General features: G+C 37.3%; 1 protein-coding gene across 1 annotated transcript in view; it reads right to left on the reverse strand.

The window, feature by feature from the left end:
• Window positions 1–20,592, reverse strand: part of LOC139735341 (T-complex protein 1 subunit beta-like) — a 31,171-nt gene extending 10,579 nt beyond the window's left edge. The window contains exons 1-7 of the mRNA XM_071646088.1: window positions 20,534–20,592; window positions 9,380–9,514; window positions 8,587–8,698; window positions 7,275–7,351; window positions 6,849–6,961; window positions 6,019–6,145; window positions 4,665–4,841 (exon numbers count right to left, since the gene is read on the reverse strand). Coding sequence (XP_071502189.1) covers window positions 4,665–4,841; window positions 6,019–6,145; window positions 6,849–6,961; window positions 7,275–7,351; window positions 8,587–8,698; window positions 9,380–9,514; window positions 20,534–20,536 — 744 coding nt within the window. The 5' untranslated portion in view covers window positions 20,537–20,592. The remainder of the gene's footprint in view (window positions 1–4,664; window positions 4,842–6,018; window positions 6,146–6,848; window positions 6,962–7,274; window positions 7,352–8,586; window positions 8,699–9,379; window positions 9,515–20,533) is intronic.
• Window positions 20,593–20,961: the final 369 nt, after the last annotated feature.

The following is a 20,961-nucleotide window of genomic DNA, read 5'->3' on the forward strand; positions in this document are numbered from 1 at the left end:
TGTGCATTTTAATTTCGCGAATTTTGGTGCTCGCGAAATTCGCGAAATTAAAATGCATGCGAAAATTTCTCGTTTTACAGTATGTTAATGATCTGTCAACCTATGTGGAAGATTGTAACATCTCTGTGTATGCGACAATACATTAGAACTATATGCAAACAGCAAGAACACAAATAGTGTGGTCAAAACATTGATTAGGAAGCGTAAAGTAGTAAATGTATGGCTGACTGACAACAAATTTGCACTGAATGCAAAGAAACATGAATTTCAGATGTTAGGTTCAAGAAAATGAATAGAAACTTTTGTTCCACATTCTGATATTGAACAAAAACAAGTCCAATGCTTACAAAAGTGCAAGTACTTGGGGGCCATGCTTGACAAACATGATTGGTCTGTACAAACAGAATCTGTATTCAACAAGGTGACTGAGGATATTTATCTAATAAAGAGAATTATGCTCTTTATAAATCCATCATTCAATCTAAATTTGATTATTGTGATATCGTTAGGGGGACTTTTAGGATAGGGCTGAAGAAGGTGACTACAAAAATTACAGAATCGTGCCCTTCGAGCAGCTATGGGAGTAATGTGGGACTTCCCCTTAAAGGCATTTCATATTAAATTGATAATTGATAAATGTGAAATTGGAAGGAGAAAGCATACTCTTCGCATCATGTGTAGGATTGCACATTAAATGTTAAACCTCGTGTTATATGTAGTCATGTTAAATTCAAGAATAATAAGTACAATCTAAGACATCAACTGGACAATTTCCCAAAGTTCATGCAGAGTTTCAAAAGCAAAGCTTATTGTTTAGTGGGGTAAGAACTTGGAATAGCTTAACGAACTAGATAAAAGGACTTAGTTGGAACGATTTTAGGAGACAGGTGAATAATTTCAAAAGATCGAACACCCTATCTAAGTTTTTCAGATACTGGATTGTATGAAATAAGGGGGGGGGGGGGGGCAGGGGTGATCAATCTTCAATAACTGATCTCAGTGTATATTACCATGATATTTTATGCTTTCTCTTTCTTTTTCGTAGTAACTTAATTTTGTACATTTACATGCCGGTTTTCAGTTTTATACTTGTGTTACATAACATTTTACATGCATTTCAATTATGCAACGAGACATGAAAACTCGTCACATTGAGGACGAGTTAGGTGATACGCTTGTGGTCATCAGATGACAGTCATCTGTGATTGACAAAGAAAAGAATGTGATATAGGCACCTTGAAGTTATATTGAGCGTACATGCGAAACCGTTTCTGTAACCACTCGGCCACGGGTCATCCACGGAAATGGTAAGACAAAAAAAAAAAAACAATGTATAGATATAACAGGGGGAAAGTCAATGCCCACTCAACCAACGTGGCCGTGTGAACATCTATTGCATTGCTAGACGGAAAAGCGGCCTTGTAACGACTGAGGTCGCTATGCCATTTCTGGCAACTTGGGAAAAATACGTCCCGCAGACATTTAAAGTATGATGACGTTATCAAACTAGAAAACATCGATATGGATTTGAAAGACAGTTGTTTAATGTATAATATATTAATCGTACGTTGTCAGTTTGCTATTGACATGACGATCAATCACACGAATATGAGGCAGCTATTAGTACCTGTATGAAATTATTATAGGCATGGTTATCAAATTCCCTTAAAATTTCCTTATTATTGCTTTATTTTTACACACAGTTAAGCTATCTCTTTAAACTCGTCACAGTTTAATGAGAATCATGAACATCATACATTAGTACCATATTCAGTTCCATAGCTGATCGCGTTTGCTAATTAATTAAGATTTATTGTCTAGAATGTGCCATATGGCCAACCTGTATACACATGTGGACACACAAACACAATGCTAAATGTATGTATCAAACCTCTGTAACACAACTTTGAACTAACTGTAGAAAGTATCGCTGCACTTATCATACATACTTTTTATCATTATCTGAAACTCCACAAAAACCACTAATTGACAAATAATCATCAATACAGAAGACTGACTTAAAGGAACAATTCAAATACCTTTTTTTACAATGTATAGCTTCTTACATGTATAAAATCAGCACAAAGTAACCACGACTACATTGTGTTACTGAATTGATATGAACAAATTTCATTTTGTTACAATATACCATGATCAGCTTGAAAAGCCCAGCCTGCAATATTTTGCAGCAGTCGAAGCAATGCAGTCTCCAACGATAAAGGGATACTGTGTGAGTGTGTGCGTATAGGTGTGTTTACATGCGAACGTGACTTCTACATGGACGAAGGTGTAGTACTCCATTGAAGAAAAAAAGTAAAAAAAAAAAATATTTTCTTTCGTGCTCTTGTGAGGTTCGAACCCGTACGTGTGCAACTTCACGTTTCTGTGACGACACCTCTAACCACTCGGCCATACGTCTCGACGAGAAAATTAGAGGAACGTAAACTTATGTACGTGAAAGATGAATCAGGAATCGTTTCGTCCGCATTCCATTCTCATTTTCAGTTTTAAATTGCAAAATTGTCAACCTGATGAGGAGATTTCAAAGAATAAAATGCATGATTACTGCAGCTTATTGTCACAGCTACAACATACTTAATTTTCAGAGGAAATGAAGCAAAATCATCTGAGATAAAGGTGCTTAAACGTTGTCAAGTCAATGTATGGTTTTAAAAAAAATCACCTCCCATAGACATAACACGTAAACTTGTCCGATTTTGCGTCTTTACCTTTAATCACAATTTAAAGTATGATGACGTCATCAAATTTCAAAACCATGACATGGACTTGAAAGGCAAATGTTCAAAGTAAAACATATCTGAATTTGGGGTGATATTAAGCTTAAACAATAGAGATACGAGTAAATGAATGTCAGAAAGAGTACCTCAAAAAAATTAATTCCACTTTTTTGATTTCAGATGATGATATGATGACGTCATGAGTTTTCCTGGCAATATTGGTACTTGAAACGTTATTTCCAATTCATATGCTTTTGTAATATGCAATAGAAATATAGGGTCAATGGACGATTTAAAGAGCTATGGCGACATAAACAAAAACATGTTTTTTCACTATATTTGCAGAAAGACGCGCGCGCGGAATTTCAACTTTGACGCCAGTGCATTCCTTTGTTATAGGTCAAAATCGATCGGAAATCAATGGATATTGTTACTCAAAGTATCAGAAATCCAAATCAGTCAAAAAAATTGCATTTTCATGTTGGTTACGCCCTCTGCGCGCGAAATTGCGCGGACGGACGCGCACGCGAGAAAATGTTTGAAACGCTTAGAATTGTCTGAAACTTCGAGATTTCCCATTGGGAAGTCGTTTTGAGCCTTTTAAAATTTTGACGCGCGCAAACGCGCGCGTAATGATGACCTTGGTAACTAGCGTTAAAACGTAAGATAGAGCCTGACCTGAACTTTATGTCCACCGAAAATGATACAGAAATGATATCTAGTTATGAAGTTATGATCGATCATGTGACAAGGTCCGAAAATCACAAAATGGCGCCTAGATGACGTCATAGATATGTTACTGTCATGAAAACCTTATTGTGGCTAGATATTGTTATGAGACATGTTGACTGAAAATGTTATGTTATTCCGTAATGTCATTGTTGAGATATTGACGACACAAAATGTGGCAGAAAGAAAGAAGAATAAAAAAAAAGAGAAATTTTGACAATCACAATAGGTGATACGCTGATAGCGTATCACCTAATAAGTGCATTGTGTTTCATACATGTGTTTTTAATTCACAGACTGGGTGAAGAAACAACCATTGGATGAGGTTGGTACCATGACAACATAAAATGAAATGAATGAATGAATAATGAATGAAAATGATACACCTGTATGACAGGTAAATTACACATCTTGTTCAAATTACTCCAGTGTTCATTAACCCATTGAGGACGGCCTGATTTTGCTACAACACACATTTCCCATAGACACATGCCCAAGTATACTCCGGACTTGTCTTCAAGGGGTTAAACAACTCCTCTCCTCTTCCATTTTATATGTCTTTTTCACTTTCTCATTCACCATGCTGGGCTGATTAGAAAGCATCAATTTTGATGCACACAGTGTACCATGTAAAAGCTAATGATTTAGCTGAATGATTCACAGAAGTACAAATTGTGAAACAATAATTACATGCAGCTGCTTGCCATGTTAATTATGGGCAGCCACAATGCTAAGGCTAGCCTCCTACCTTTACTTTCTATATTCATGACTGGTGACAACAGAATGATAACCTCTTCATAAGCTTTATCATCCAGAGCATTTGCTGTGTTTTCTTCAGAATTCACCACCACCACCACCACCACCACCACCACCACACACCACCACCACCACCACCACTACTACTACTACTACTACTACTACTACTACTACTACTACTACTACTAGTACTAGTACTACTACTACTACTACTACTACTACTACTACTACTACTACTACTAGTACTAGTACTACTACTACTACTACTACTACTACTACTACTAGTACTAGTACTACTACTACTACTACTGCTACTACTACTACAACTACCACCACCACCACTACTACTACTACTACAGGGCTATGACACATGGTGCTACACAAACTGTCTCTATCTTCTCAGTTCACCATGCAAGAACCAACCTCTCAAACCACACGCACCTTGATCTTGTCGGTATCCATGGGAGTGTTTGCCACTAGGATGCGGGCATTCTCTACCCTCTTGGGCTGGTTCACTCCCACCTTCTTGTCCAGGAGGAAACCCTCATCCAGGTAGGAATCATTCATGTTTCCACCAAGCTTCTTGATGATCTGAATAGCATTCAAGTCTGTCTTGCCCTAAAAAGCAACAAATAAATAAATAGCAAAATAGAAAAAGAAAGATAAAAAGATTAAGAGCATTGATGATTCCATGACAGAAGTGATGATAAAGACCATTAAGGGGAGGAGATGAAGTAGTAAAAACAGATGTAGCTCAACAACAGAAACAAAAGAAAATCCACTGTCCTAGACAGACATTTAACAAAGCTTCGAGGTAAACATTTCCTTATTCATTCACCAATATACTATTATTTACCTCACTGTAAACATCAATTTTTTTGCGTGATTAATTTTTCGCGCTGAGCAGCTAAAAAACACATTTACAGTTCTTGAATTTGCGCAGTGCAATATTGTCAACCCATTCAAAATGTACAGAGAAAATTGTGATGACATTTTTGCACATTTTAGAACTTGAGCTGGCCAGAAGTAGAGTGAAATACGCAAAACATAATGTACCATGAACATTTCTGTATTTACAGTACTTATGCTTGTTATGCATAAAAAAAGAAGAAGAGGAAGAAGACAAATAATAACAACAATAAATAATCATAATAGGGGACTGTGGTATAGTGGATAAGACTCTCAACAAAGAAATGGAGGTCCAAAGTTTGAGCCCTGCCAAGTGTTTTTGTTTTTGGACAATATGTTATTACCCACAACATCTCTCTTGGCCACTATATAAAAGATGGGTACCTCATAATACCGAGGTAATAATACTGGCAGGGCCATCTTGAAGAACAGTGCTGGCATTGAAGAGAGTACCTTGAGTAAATAAGATTATACTATTACTTTAATTAGAAGACGGGTAACATTTATCAGGTACTGTATCCACGTCAACTGGGTGCTCAAAGCACAGTGTGATATACTGTATCAGCTGTTATTTTGGCGCTGGTTTAATTTTCGAGAATTTCGTGAATCACTGTGGTACCGCAAATTTAACAGCACATGAGAATGTCGCCACAGGCTGGGGTAATATTGCACATTACGCTGGCCTTGGTGTTAAATCACAAAAAAAAAACATCTCGCAAAAATGTCTGTTTCCTCCTTATTCGCAAAAATATCTGTACGGGAAAATAGCAGCTTAAACGGTAGTTCGTAGTTGAGTTACAAGAACAAAGAAAGTGCATGACATAGACTAAAAGCAGATGAAAACAAGAAGTGGAAGAGACATTTGTCTTGACTACCAAGTCCTTACCTTTAACCTGAGCACAGCATCCACACACAGAGTGGTGAACTTGTCCCTGTCCTGTGAGACAATCTTAGAGCTGAGTGTGGTGAAGGCAATCTTCATCAGGTCTTCTCTGAATCGCTGTGGATCCGCACTGCACGTCACATGACAAGAATGTTTGTTAAAAGTTTGTTAAACATGCATGTTCAAGAATGCTGCCTATGACAAAATGCACATTCAGGTTCTATGTTTGAGTCTCAATTTTGTGGAAAATGCACTCAGTGCAGTGGTCATGAAACACCACATTCACAAATCAATTGTCTGCATATGTGTAGAGTTGTAAAATTGATCAGAAAGACAGCATGTTATCATGATGTACGGATTTCAAACACAAAGCAAGCTGCAATGCGTATACTTTATTAAGCAAAACTTGTGCAGCACCATTGAGCGACTGCAGTGTATTTATGATGGTAATTTTGTGATACAATTCTTGTTAGGGCACTGCACCCATGGGTCTGGGAGTGAAATAAACATCTCATCATATGATGGGGGGGGGGGGGGATACAATCTGACAGGCCAATATTTCAATATAACCATAAAATCAAAGATGACAGAGTTAATATGATCAATGGTTTTTTTGAACTGATTCTGTTCAGGCCTCCTTCTAAATATTTTGTTAATACTGAAAGCCAAAAACAAAATCTAATAGATATGATTCCACGTAAGTGCTGGAAAAAACAAAAACAAAACAAAACAGAAACAGCATGTCATCACTCATCAAACATGCTCTCACTGGATGGGATATGATGCGGACAATGGGCGGCTGTCCTGATGACAGTACACATTTGTATCCATACCTGTGATCTTCAGAGGCCTTAGTGAGGGCAGCAACAGCCTCATCCACCGCCTTCCTCCAGCCACTGATGATGGTGTGGGGATGGATCTTCTGCCCTATCAGCTGCTCAGCCTCCTACAGTGAATCAGAGTTGGGGAAAGAGAAAAGGATTAACTATGCACCTTGTGGTCACAGGATGAACTCTGTGTCTGATGTTGTATAACACTTTACACTAATCCTACAATCATCTGTGCATTCTGAATGAAGTAAGGACACTTGGTGGCGGAGGCATAAAAATCTGACTGATTCGAATGATATGAAATCATGTGAACTAACCTTGACAATGAAAGAGTGCTACAAGACTTTGTTGTCACAAAATTACATTTCTTCTTCTAACCTCGGAATATAAGGAAAATGGTTAGAAGCTTCTCCCAGGTCAGAGACTTACCTTCAAAAGCTCACAGGCTAGTACTGTCACAGATGTTGTACCATCACCAACTTCATCATCCTGAACTTTGCTGATTTCTATGAACAAGCAGCAAAGGTCAAAGGTAAGTTTCTTGTTACACACTTTTCCACACAACAGCACGGAACTTACAAAGCAACATAATAGTGCTTGCTTAATATTATTTCTCATATGGTACATTGAACCGGTTCTAATCACTGTAGAAGATGATCCAGTTTCACCTTACTGGTGACATTTAATTCCTTATTGCTTTAAGGACAAGTTCAACTTCATATTCTGTGGATTGAGTGAATGCAGCAATACATGTATTAGTAAAATTTTTGAAGTTTCAGTGCCACCATTGCTGGATGAGAAGATTACTATAGTTTGCGATGTCACATGCACAGAATGATATAAAGAAAATATAAGGAGAATTCCACAAAATGTTCCTTTTTTTGAAAAGTACACATTCCCTCAATTTGCTACTGATGTATGCAAGGGTAATATTATTTCCCCTGCCTTCTGAAAGAGTCAAGTCAAGTGCTCTTTTATTATGTGAGAAAAGTGAAAACATGTTGAATTTTATCTTCATTTTCTTTATATCCTTCTGCACATGTGACGTCTAGGTCATAAACTGTAGCAGTACTCTCATCCAGCAGCGGCTGCACTGAAACTGAAAAAAATTCATAACTTTTGAACAGATAGTCCAATTTTCCTCAAACTTTCACTGATGTGTCCTACTGACAATGCTACATTTACTCACTCCACATGCAAAATACAGGTATAAAGGTGAACTTGTCCTTTCAGCAGAAGAAAGTTCTACTTTGACATAAAATTCTGATGCCTAGTGTCACTGTAACATAAAACAATGTGAAATACTGGACGTGCTGGTGAAAAAAAAAAAAATGTGAAAAACTGGATGCGCCAGTGAAAGGAGACCGATCTCTTGCAACAATAAAGCTCACTTCAACTACATATGTAAGGAGAAGAACAGTATCTCACTGCTTTATACAATCCTTTGACTGTAATAGGGGAAATTTTCCTTTTGGATGACTTAGATTACAAGTTGTTTGAGGTGTATTTCCCTATACCACTCATGCTTGGGACATTACAGATGAATACAACTCTACACATTTGTAGTGTTTGCGATAGAAACCTAAAATAGTTCTGGCACCATTTCAAAAAGAAAACATTCATAACTTCATAAATAGGTTGTCTAGAAGACAAAATCTGACAGTACGCTACAAATTTCAAGGAAAGCAAACAGTTTGCTGACATCCTGAGCATGAAAGTTCGAGCCCTCCAATTATCTTACCAACAAGAATCTTGGCAGCTGGATTGTCGACACCAATAGACTTCAGGATAGTTGCACCATCATTTGTGACAGTCAGCGGTGCCGTAGGACTGTTGCTCTGCAAAATTTTGTCCTACAAAAAACAGGAGCAGATCTCAGTTAACCATTACACTGTCTCTAAACACTTTTCAATGGTGTGCTTAATTCTCTCAAATATTCATGCAAAACTATAAAGACATAGATAGACTTAAAAAAAAAAATTTTGACATGAAAGACGTGGATATATTGAGATTCATTACAGAGGCCAAGTGCTTCGTAAAAAAAGAAGTAGCTAAAAATCGCAAATCATACTCTTTTGATAGGCTTCCCACATGACAACTGAGAACTAAATTTCAGCATAATCTCAGCATATTTTCTCTGATGGTTTGATAAAATTTTATTTCTGTCATCAACACATGTTTTTGTTTTTGTTTTTTTTGTCTTGATTTATAAAATATGCTATATCTGTACGATAATATACATTAAAAAAAAATGACGATACATACAGGTACGTATAGATATTACTCACAAAACCTACATGTAAACGTGCCCATTTTCCTATTGGGTAACAAACTCAAAAGACACAAATCAATCCCATACAAATGATATTTCTTATCTGCATGAGGTGTTCAAGGAACAGGATATTGAAAACACATTGGAATGAAATGCAAACTGTAATCAGCCTAAACATGACAAAAAAAAAAAATCCTCTGAAGTTTTGTTTGTTTGTTTGTTTTAATGAGCAGGCACATTTAAAAGAAAACACAGTGCATACCATTCCTTTGGGGCCCAAGGTACTCTTGATCAGGTCTCCAATTGCAATTGCCCCTATGAAAGAGGACATGCGGGCAAGCTCTGCCTTCTCCTCCTCTGCATTCTGCTTGAGAATCTGGACCGGTTGCAGTGAGACCTAAACCAGACATCAATGGTGACAAATTTTTAATTTGACTATTACAATATGCACATGCTACTGTATCTTTTTAATACAATACCACTTGATTTATGATCAGTTTAATGTTAAATTACATAATTTCAGTTTTTGTTTTCTTTCTTACATCATGTGTTATTTAAAGCAATTACAGTATATCTGCTATTTTTCACAAAATTATCCCCATTTATTGCATTATTTTCGTTTTATGATATGACTTTACTTTAGTGACTTTTATGACTTATGATTTTTTCTTACAATTTTACAGGCCACCATATGTCATTGTAGGGTCATAAAAAAGAAATTGAATACAATCTGATGATATTTAATACCGGTAGTGGTTGCCGAAACAACAGTGAAAAGACTAGTAGTGGCAATGTACAGTATGTGTACCAAAGATAGTAGAGATAACAAGATAGGAAGGCACGTGATAAAAATGGACACAAAATGGCTACCCTACTTGACGATACAAAAGAGAGCTAAGTACAAACTCAGTACACCCAGGAACATCATTCATTTCCAAAGGTAGTGTTATCTTTATTATCTTAAAAAGATTTAAAAATTATAGTCGTAGCTTCTTTTCGATTAAGGGGATTATTTTGAAGAAGAGATTTGAAAGTAATAAGGATTATTTTGTGGAGGTAAAAATTTGGCAACAACATGATCTCACAATCAAAGACACCTGGTAAACAACATCTTCATAGACATCGTGTCTCAGGCAAAGACACAAATCACCTGAGACGCGCTGTCTTTGAAGTTAACTGAGTGGTCTCAGGTGATGTGTGTAATACGCATGAGGACCACACGCTGTCCATTTGTTTAGTACAGGATTAGCGCGCACTTTCTTGTCTTATTAGTTAAGCGTCTTTGATGTGTACTGTATGATGTCACTGACATTGTAGAACATGGCTAGTGCAGCGATGGCTCTTGTCTTTGTGCCAAGATCAAATTCATTCAGTAAAAAGAAAGGCTAGAAAAGTTGATATAGAGGGCTTCAGTAGGATTAAAGAGGGCTAGAGTTGACACTTGTGGCACCAATGAAGAAAACAAGAAAATACACAGCTGTAACGCTGTTGTGACATGATTCAGCCAAGACAATTTGTCATTGCCTGTGCGCAAGGCATGGCAGTGTCGCTTGGAATTACATGCAGGCCTACAGGATGTGTAGCCTGACCAGATGCTGTGCATCTGAGAAGGACCTGTGCACTTTCAAGACACTTCAATGAGACACATTAGTCGAGGGGAGGGACATTATGTCATTTTGATTTAGGAAGTCTTTCGAAGAATAAAAGGGAGAAAGAAAAGAAAGAACAAAGGAAAATAAGGAAAGAAAGAAGGATGAAAAATGCTATGCTGCCAAAATCAGCCCCGCCGCTGTATCAATCACGTGTAAACGCCGTCTGCTGGGGCCATCATGGGATATGGGCCTGCAGGCCCGTAGCCAGGGGGGGTGCGTCGGGTGCGTACGCACCCCCCCCCCCAAATTCTGAAAGGTCCACTTTTTCATAATAACGGTTTTTAGCAATATCTCAAGATAACAATCCAAATAAATATAAAGACACATTATATGCTACGTAAATGTGGAAGACTACGTTTAACAATGTTAAAAATAATTGCACGACACCCTTTTGTTGTATGAACCATCGGATCGTCCCCATGCACACAAACACAAATGTTATGTATCAATTTGTGCGAGCTATTATTATATTGGCACTGCATGCCATGGCCCTTGGCGCGTGTGACCGGTGTTTTTTTTTTCCACTGGCCGCCCGAGTACGTGCGATTCGTGGGTGACATTGAGGTTGACACTTGAATTTTTTCACAGGAACAGAGGTAAGTGGATGAAAATCTAATAGCCTCAAGTTTACATATATGATAAAAATTAAAGAAATTTCCTCGAAATTACTATAATCGAAAACCTGAGACATTTTATATCTACGTCTCACAAAGATATAGTACATGTATATATAAGTACATGTTGGCGTGATAATGCCTGGGGATAGATTATTATGTCAACTATTTTCCATTATGAATGCATGCTCCAATCAAATTGTGAAAAGGTGGTCATGAATTAGCATTTCTTACGAACGATCAGGAGAGACAAAACAAAATGCAAGGCCTGTCTTACTCCAGTTCTCTTGTAACACTCATTGGGCCATTATGCATGCCTAACGAATTATAATAGCTGCTTTTTCTAGCCCTTTTGCTAGTACCAACATTCGAGAAAAGATCATCTATCAAGTAACTGTACATCTCCGTGCATAATCTAATGCTTTTAAACACACTTGCCTACTCGCCTTCAGCTGGCATTTGCTTACGGTTCCAACAAAAGAATTCACCCGACCCGTAAGAGGGTATGAGAGAGAATGGAAAGTGCTGAGCTATGAAGTAAAATGGTAAAGTGAAAAGTTTGTCAGATAGTATTACAAAAGAAACTCATTCTTTTTTGTTTGTTTATTTTATCATTATTTACTTATCTCTCTTCTAACTTAAAGACACTCAGTCGTGGCGAGTGGTTTGTGCGGCACGGGGACGAACGCAACACGCTGCCTCCCCCATTCTGTATCAAATGTAGTGACCCCCGAATGAGAATAGCGCTGGCTCAATGGGTCAGCGAAAATACGGTAGGCTACAAGAGAGCTCCCTGTGCTTATCTCCTAACCCAAAATGGCTGTCCCAGCGAGCCACGAGAGTTTCCGAATGGACGCACAGTCTCAGTGCGCATGCGCATGAAGAGAGGCCAAAAGAGCCACGCGTCTTCTGGCCTCTCTCCTCCAATCACCGCAGCTCGCGGTGACAATATTTGTGTATGATGCGTACACACACACGTACACACACACACACACACACACACGCCGCAGCGTCTTCTGGCCTCTCTCCTCCAATCACCGCAGCTCGCGGTGACAATGTTTGTGTATGATGCGTACACACACACGCACACACACACACTTGTCTCAGTGGTAGCATTGTCCCACACGTTCATGGATAGCGCCGAGTCTGGCATTTCGCAATTGCATGCACAAACTTCGGTCGTTCGGAGTTTACGTACCATTAGGGATGGCGATCGGCTGCCTTTAAAGGTAGTGGATCTCTTTGCAGCCAAAATTCGAAAATGCCTAGAGACTGCTAGAAACCAAATATGCTACTATAATCTAATAAATAAGAAATAACCATTCCAGTATGTATCTTAGTGTGCACAGTAAGACAGATCAAATCAAATAGGAAAACATCTGAGCACTAAGCCTGAGGTCTGAATTTGCACTCAACTTCTTCCAATGGCTAACGGATGTTTAATTTTTGAATTTCACTGACCTCCAAATTTCACAAAGAAAACCTTCTTAGCATGATGGTTAATATGACATTTGACTGATATTGGAGATGTTTGCGAATCGGATCTACTACCTTTAATATTAATAAATCTAAAATGATTATTTGAAAGTTCGGAAATGCTGGAAATATCCTACCACAAGGAGGCAAAATATAAATGGTTCACATTTACAATTCATTTTGTTTTAAAAATTTTCTTATTTATTTTCGTTTTTGACAAACTCGCATACCAACGGCTGATATACTGTATAGTAAAGTGAATGTTTCATCTTCCAAACAGCATCCAATGGGATGGAAAACTCCAACTGAAAGGTGGACACCGTGACCATACTCGCTAAAGAAAACGCGTAATAGGGGTCGTTTTTTCTCACGGATTAGATGGAAAGTGTGATGTACGAGCGTATATAATCAAAGGGTATCAAAAAGGCCGAAATTTGGGAAAATGGTATATTGTTCAATCATGATGAAGTACTTCTTTAGGGTGCAGGAAACATTTAAGGAATACTTTTTTTTATGGCCCGAAAAAATCATATGATCATTACTCGTTTAGGGGCCATTTTGAGTCCATGTATGAGCATGGTGTCCACCTTTTAATTGTCGCTACCCCTCCCGGGACAGTATCAAAGGACCGTTTTGTTAATTAACGCAATCCCCCCTTCCTTTAAAAATCCTGGCTTCAGGCCTGCTAACGCGGGTATACAATAGAAAAAATAAAAGTTAAAACAACACCAGGAAAATCACTATTCTCAATTTTGCGGCGCGCTATGCGTGCAGAGTCTCGAACACAATTAAACTTTGCAACTTCCTGGCAAAATGAGTTTTTACTATTTCCTAGATGAAATACCGTAACGCGATTGCATGCAACACACAAAAATACAAATTTCCTCGAGACTTTAAAACGTCATTAAAACAGTCAAAATTCACAATTTGCGGCGCACTTCGCGCGCAAATTCTTATACAACTTTTGTAGTTCGGTCGTCCAAAGAATATATATATATATAGTGTGTGTGTGCGTGTGTGTGTGTGTGTGTCATCATTGGTATTGGTACCGAAGGTCCGTTTTTTTAGTGACCGCACCCCCCCTTGAAAAATCCTGGCTACGGGCCTGGCCTGGGCAGGTTACATTTACACATAACAGACAGGCGCAGGCAGTGAGTGGTACAGCCATGGAGCCTATTTCACGAGTAGGTATGAACGCGCATGCACAGTTACCAAACATAGTTAATTTTATATAATGATAGTCATACTTGTCACGTAATTCATACAAAATCCATGTAATGGCACGCAGTCACCAAGAGAAAGGCCGTTAAGGCATTACGAGATTTACGTTGGTAGTATTATTACAAACAATTTTCACAACACTAAAGCTGAGCGCGAACGGTAGTGGTGGTATATCTCGGGTGTGAGAAGACAGATGTGGGCTGGCTGGATCTGGAGGTAACCCCGGCGCGGAGCGCTGCGACTCAGTATGAGTTGGGGTCGCTGGTGCGGTTAGATCTGGACACGCTGGAGGCTGATTATGTTTCTGTTCCAGTTCCGTTGGTATATAATGTATTCAGAATTCTGCAAGTTTCGGCAAGTGTTTTAATCAGGGGATGAACCTTTTGGACTAGACCTAGAACCACCTTTTACGTCTATCTCAGCTGACGAAACTAGGAATGAACCAGCAAACAAGCCACCTTGAACTGTAACATCAATAACTGGTGAGTCGCCACCTTCCCTAAGTCGCCACTCACTTGGCCTTGCCTGATGTGTTCCGTCCAATTTGAAATATCCCCACTGCTACAGGATCTATTTTGTCCAGCAGTAAAAGGTTAGGATATTTTCTTCAGCGAGTGTTAGGTATTTTCAAACATACTGCAGGAAAATACCTGCATGGAACTACGGAAAGTTCGACTTGTGCGTGCGTACCTTGCATTGTCAGTGAAATCAGTAAGGGCGACGATACGTGGGGGACCCTATTGTCGAGTTGTTTTATCCAAAACCAGACATATGCTTACAATTTTTTTGGAATATTACATTTTAGGATATGTAGATGAGGCTTGTACCATTTTTATTTTAGGGATGGGATTAACTTACAGAATAAAGAGGGGTGGTGTCTCAACCTACAACCCACTATGGGAATACTGCGACTCACCCTAGAACTGGCGAAATGTACGCATATAGATTTATACGTGATTTATTCTGCGTTGCATGATGTGCACGGTGCTGGATTTGCCAAGTGTTGCATCTATTGTTAAACTTTGTTTTGAGTGCATTTTTTTGTGAACATGAAGTGTTCAGATAATGAATGAATATTAAACCAAAATTATGACCAAACTGAAGACTTACCACAAAATCCAGAAATCAATATGTGACCCTGCACCTCAAAACAAACAAAAAGTCGCCAGACATGAATTTTTAGTTAAGACCATATTCTGAAAGAGCAGACTTTAAGCTTTAAAATGATGTATAACTCAAATCAAATGGACCCTCCTAACCTATCTAAATATTGGAAAGAAAGCACAAACTCAGGAAAAGTGTGAACTGAGAAAAGAGGCTCTGAAGTACAGTGTCTATTCAAGCGCTTAATCTTTACCAAACCGTGCTGGCTGTGCGATGAATAGGACAAAAAACAGGAAGTAAACCACCACAGTAACAACAATGAAGGGATTATCTGATTAAACTGAAATTAAGCATGGCTCATTAACACATTCTTTCCATACTTAATGCCAACTTTCAAAGCAGTAGCACAATTCTTTCAAAAGTTATTAGAGTTGAAAGTGAAGAGTGTGGACAAGGTTTTTCAGAAATGAAAAAGGGATTCTAAAGACACACCTAATCACACTATTCTACCAAAAATGTTCGAAATAAACTGCTAAAAAACACACTTTCCTGCCCGCTTTATGATACCAAATTTTAGTATAGGGCAAGTCCAAGATAACGCGCACGTTACGTATGGGACATTCAGAGACTTTTATGACCTGAAAAATAGTGTTAATGGCCTTTGAACATATTGAACTTCTTCATGGTGATTGATATCTAGAAGAAGTATAATCATGTAAAAAATTGAGAAAAATGACCTTGACAATTATATTCTAGAAGAGAAAATATGTGCCGTTACGTATGGGACCAGAAAAATTTTGTTTTTTTGAACATTTTTTTCAACCTCAAAACTCTCTGAAAGTATTTCATTCTACAACTTGTAACTCACTGTGATGAAAGTCACAACACTCAAGATTATCACAGGTAAGTTTCATGTCATTAGGCAAAAAGCTCTAATTACAGGTTCTAATTAAAGACAGACATGACGTGTTACGTATGGGACAGTTACGTATGGGACAGTTTGTCCCCCATTCATTTAGTGTGTGAAAACCATGTTTATGGGTATTTAGCATAATTATTGAAGTAAAATCAGTTGAAACTACTCAAATACTGATCCAGATTGTCAAGGAAACAATATTCCCCAAATATTCACCATCATAATCATATTCAATCATATTTCTATATTTTTATGACCAACCTGGGTATGCATGCCCTTTGTTCCCCATTCGTTTAGTGTGTGGAGAACCATGTTTATGGGTATTTTGCAAAATAATTTTGCAAAATGCCCATTTAAACAAATTTTTGCATAATTATTGAGGTGGAATCAGTTGAAATTACTCAAATACTGATCCAGATTGACAAGGGAACAATATTCCCCAGATATTTACCATCATAATCACATTCAATCATATTCTATATTTTCTATGACCAACCTGAGTATGTACAAGTATGCCCTATTTTTATCAGGATAGTTACTACTGAAAAATTGAATAGTTTAAAGTGTTAACTTGCATTGATGATGGGCAGTTTGCCATTTAGTTTCAATAAAAAACAACTTGACACAAGAAATATTAAGTTTAATAAATAAGCAATACCTGCTGCGTGGAACCCCAGTGATCGAGTAGATATATGATGTCTGTCTAGCAGTCAGGTCATTGATTCGAGTCACAACTCAGTATGTATACCCATGAATTTTGTTGTGGCTACTACTGAAAACTGAATAAGGACAATTTGTGTATCACTTGCAATAAAAAAAAAAATCATTTTACTTTTTTTTCTTCTATATATATACTATCACAACCATTTCAAATTGGATCTCCATCACATAAACTTTGAATTCCTCTAGTCTTAGGATTTTATGCTCTTAAGTAATTCGTATAATTGGTTTCCAATCATCTCTTTAAATGTTGAGAACTGAATCCCAATTTCTACAAAAAACTATACCATCCCTTTAATGCTGATTTTTCATTGTGTAATAATTTTGCCATTTTCCCCTCCCCTTTCTGAAAATTGTTCGGTCAAGTTCATGTATTGTTTCAAGTGTCTATAACTCAAAAAGTAGCTACAATGTTGGGATGCTTTCTTCAGGATGATTGACCATTTGTGTACTGAGGGACCTTCCCAGCTAGCTACATGCATTCACATGCAATATGTATGAGGATGTCCCATACGTAACGCATTTGTCCCAAACGTAACATTATTTCAATGCCTAATAAAAAGTATTTCTTTTACTTTTTTTTCTTTTTTCTCTGGTATTTAATTTCTCTAAACAATAAATTAGAACTTTCCAAAAGGGCATTAAAATAACCTTAGCAATTTCAGAAAAAACCTAAAAAAATGACCTCATTTTGTTACGTATGGGACATCTCATGATAGGACACGAGCTAATTTGCATAATCATTTGCATAATCCCTAAATTTTCATACCAAGTTAAACTATGTGATGAACTTCTTATGTCCACATATTAATCAATTATCATTTGCTTTCCTTCAAATTAATATGAATTTTTATAAATGTCCCATACGTAACGCTGTGTTTCACATTTATGCAAATGAAGCCCTTGAAATTTGCATAAATTTACATAATATCATTTTTTCCTTCACGGAAACCAAAACTTCAACTCATAAGCTTTAAAATGATACCAAACATGTCAATATTGAGCAAAGATGAAATTTTGCCTTCTGAGGGGACCTTATCTTGGACTTGCCCTATAATGTAAAAGAAGACCCGCTCTTTCAGAAAATATGAAAAAGTCAAGTTCGGCTAGGTTGACCCATTTCACTTATTTTCAGTCCTCACGCAAAATCAGTGTGTGCGACTTTATGTTCGTTTTGAGGTGCACTGTCACATATAAACTTATTTTATTATTACTGTAGAAAGCCTGCACGATGTTTTTTTTTTTTTTTTTAAGGTGATGTGCAATTATTCTAATAAAGGTAATTTGCTATTGATAGAGTGTATTTGTGATTTTGTAACATAATTGAGTTACTATGAGTTACCTGTGTGTGTGTGTGTGTGTGTGTGTGTGTGTTCACAGTGGGGTTTTTTTTTGTTTTTTTTTAAAGAATGATTTCATTCTAGATTTGTATTATGGTTTTCGTTTGTTTGTCAATATTTTCTTGTGAAGTGGGATTGATTCATAATCGAGCTACTTATGTTGAAGACAATTGGATTTGTTTGTGTTTTGAATTGAATAATGTATTTTTTTTTTTCATGTTACACCCAGAATGGGTTGATTCATGATTGATTTGAATGATGGATAACTACTTCCGAACGTGAAAGCAAACATCCCTATTTATTTTAGCATCACTGAGCCGATTGATACCGTCAATCATTTGCAAATGTAAAAGCAACAATCTGTTATCTATTTTAGCATCGTATGGAGCAGAATATTACCGTCATTCATTTCCAAATTTAAAAGCAAACATCCGACAGTTGTTTTATTACCATACGGGGCCGAATGTTACTGCTGTCCACTTCCGAAAGTGAAATGAATCATCTCACAATTATTTTAGCATCGTACGGAGCCGAATGTTACTGTTTTTCATTTTTGAACATCAAGCAGACATCAGACATTTATTTTACCATCAAACGCCTCTGAATGTTACTGTTATTCATTTCAAAATGTAATTGCAAATATGCGACATTTATTTTAGCATTGCATGGAGCAGAATATTACTGCTATTCACTTCCAAACGTAAAAGCTATCATCTGACATATATTTTGGCATCTTCCGGAGCCGAATGTTATTACTATTTAATTTTGAACGTGAAAGCAAACATCCGGCATTTATTTTATCATCGGACGGATTTGAATATTATTGCTAAATTCATTTCCAAACGTCAAAGCAAACATTCAACATTTATTTTGGCAGCTTCCGAAGCAGAATGTTATTGCTATTTACTTTCGAACATAAAAGCAAACATCTGGCATTTATTTAATCATCGTACAGAGTTGAATATTATCATTATTCATTTCCAAACGTCAAAGCAAACATTCAACATTTATTTCAGCATCTTCCGGAGCTGAATGTTATTGCGATTTACTTTCTAACGTAAAAGCAAACATCTGGCATGTATTCAATCATCATACGGAGTTGAATATCATTATTATTCATTTCCGAACGTCAAAGCAATTATTCGACATTTATTTCAGCATCTTCCGGAGCCGAATGTTTAATATCCTTATTCATTTACGAACGCAAAATCAAATATCTGACATAAATTTTAGCACCGAACAGAGCTCAATCTTACCATTATTCATTTCCATTTCAAAAAGTATAAGCAAACACCTGACATTTATTTAATAATCGTACGGAGTTGATTATCATTCATTTCCGAACGTCAAAGCAAACCTTCAACATTTATTTCAGCATCTTCCCGAGCCAAATGTTATCCTATTTCATTTCCGACACAAAATCAAATATCTGACATTAATTTTAGCACCGAACGGAACTGAATCTTACCGTTATTCATTTCCATTTCAAAAAGTATAAGCAAACATCCGACATTTATTTAATAATCGTACAGAGTTGAATATTATTATCATCATTCATTTCCAAACGTCAAAGCAAACCTTCGATATTTATTTCAGCATCTTCCGGAACCGAATGTTATCCTTTTTCGTTTTCGAACACAAAATCAAATATCTCACATTAATTTTAGCACCGTACGGAGATGAATCTTGGTTTACTGTTTTTCATTTCCAAAAGTATAAGCAAACATCCGACATTGTTTTAGTGTCGTAAGGAGTCGAATATTACCATATAATTTAACTAACAACTGTTAGAGTGTAGATGGCCACTCAACAATTGCGCTCTGTTATTACTAGTGTTTAATGTTGAGTCGCCGACCCGGTACATGGCGGTAGTTAGTAACCCCCACCATGCCCACCTACGACTCTTCGTGAGTCTTAGTCTTACTCGTACCGGTAATTTACACTAACTTGCACACTATCGTGTGACTCGAGTTGTGGCTATACGTATCGGGAAGAAATATGTTTATATTGAGGCAATTGGTTTTTGTGGTAAGAGGAAATTTAATTGGGGTTAATCGGCACATTGACTCAAGGTCGTAGGGTGGCGACTACGACGAGTACGACTCGACAGTTACTGACGTTATTGGGGAGAGTCGTTAGGTATAGATAGGGTCTATAGGCATGGGCGTCAACATGGCACTGCAAAAACTACAGTTAATGGGACCATGTACCGGCGTTCATGTTTTCGTCGTCAAGCAATCAGGTACATTTAGGAATGGATGAAATCCCTTGTAAATCAAAACAAGAACCGAATACAAGACACATATTTCCCTTCGAGATATTCTGTATGAAACAGATATTATAAAATCTGATTAAAAAAGGAATAATAATTACCATTTTGACGAAATTTGATGCTGGCCGTGCTCTCTCCTGTCCAACAAAAATGCACACAATTTGCTTACCACGAGGAAATGGTGACGGTGGGCCGATAGATGGCGTGTGATTTTCCTTCCCGATCAATGAGTCAGATGAGCCAGAGGTATGATTATAGAACAGTCTGGAAGGACTGTGTGACTGTACGCAGTTTGTGTATTCGGACTTGTCTTCATTACTTTGCGAGATATCATCTATTTCAACATGATTATGTACTGATATATTGAGTCTCTGATGTTTTGGATGTAGTAGACAAAATGCATCATGGCTTATTTCACTCAATATCAAGTACAGTGTACCACCGTACCAGATTTACTAAGACTTTTTGTAACATGATAATTATTTAAAGAATTTAAAAGCAGAAACAGATAGACTGTACTGATATATCC

The sequence above is a fragment of the Diadema antillarum genome, unplaced genomic scaffold, assembly GCF_040938485.1.
Source record: "Diadema antillarum isolate AM-2024a unplaced genomic scaffold, OU_Dant_1.0 seq00000570_RagTag, whole genome shotgun sequence".
Classification (NCBI taxonomy): Eukaryota; Metazoa; Echinodermata; class Echinoidea; order Diadematoida; family Diadematidae; genus Diadema; species Diadema antillarum.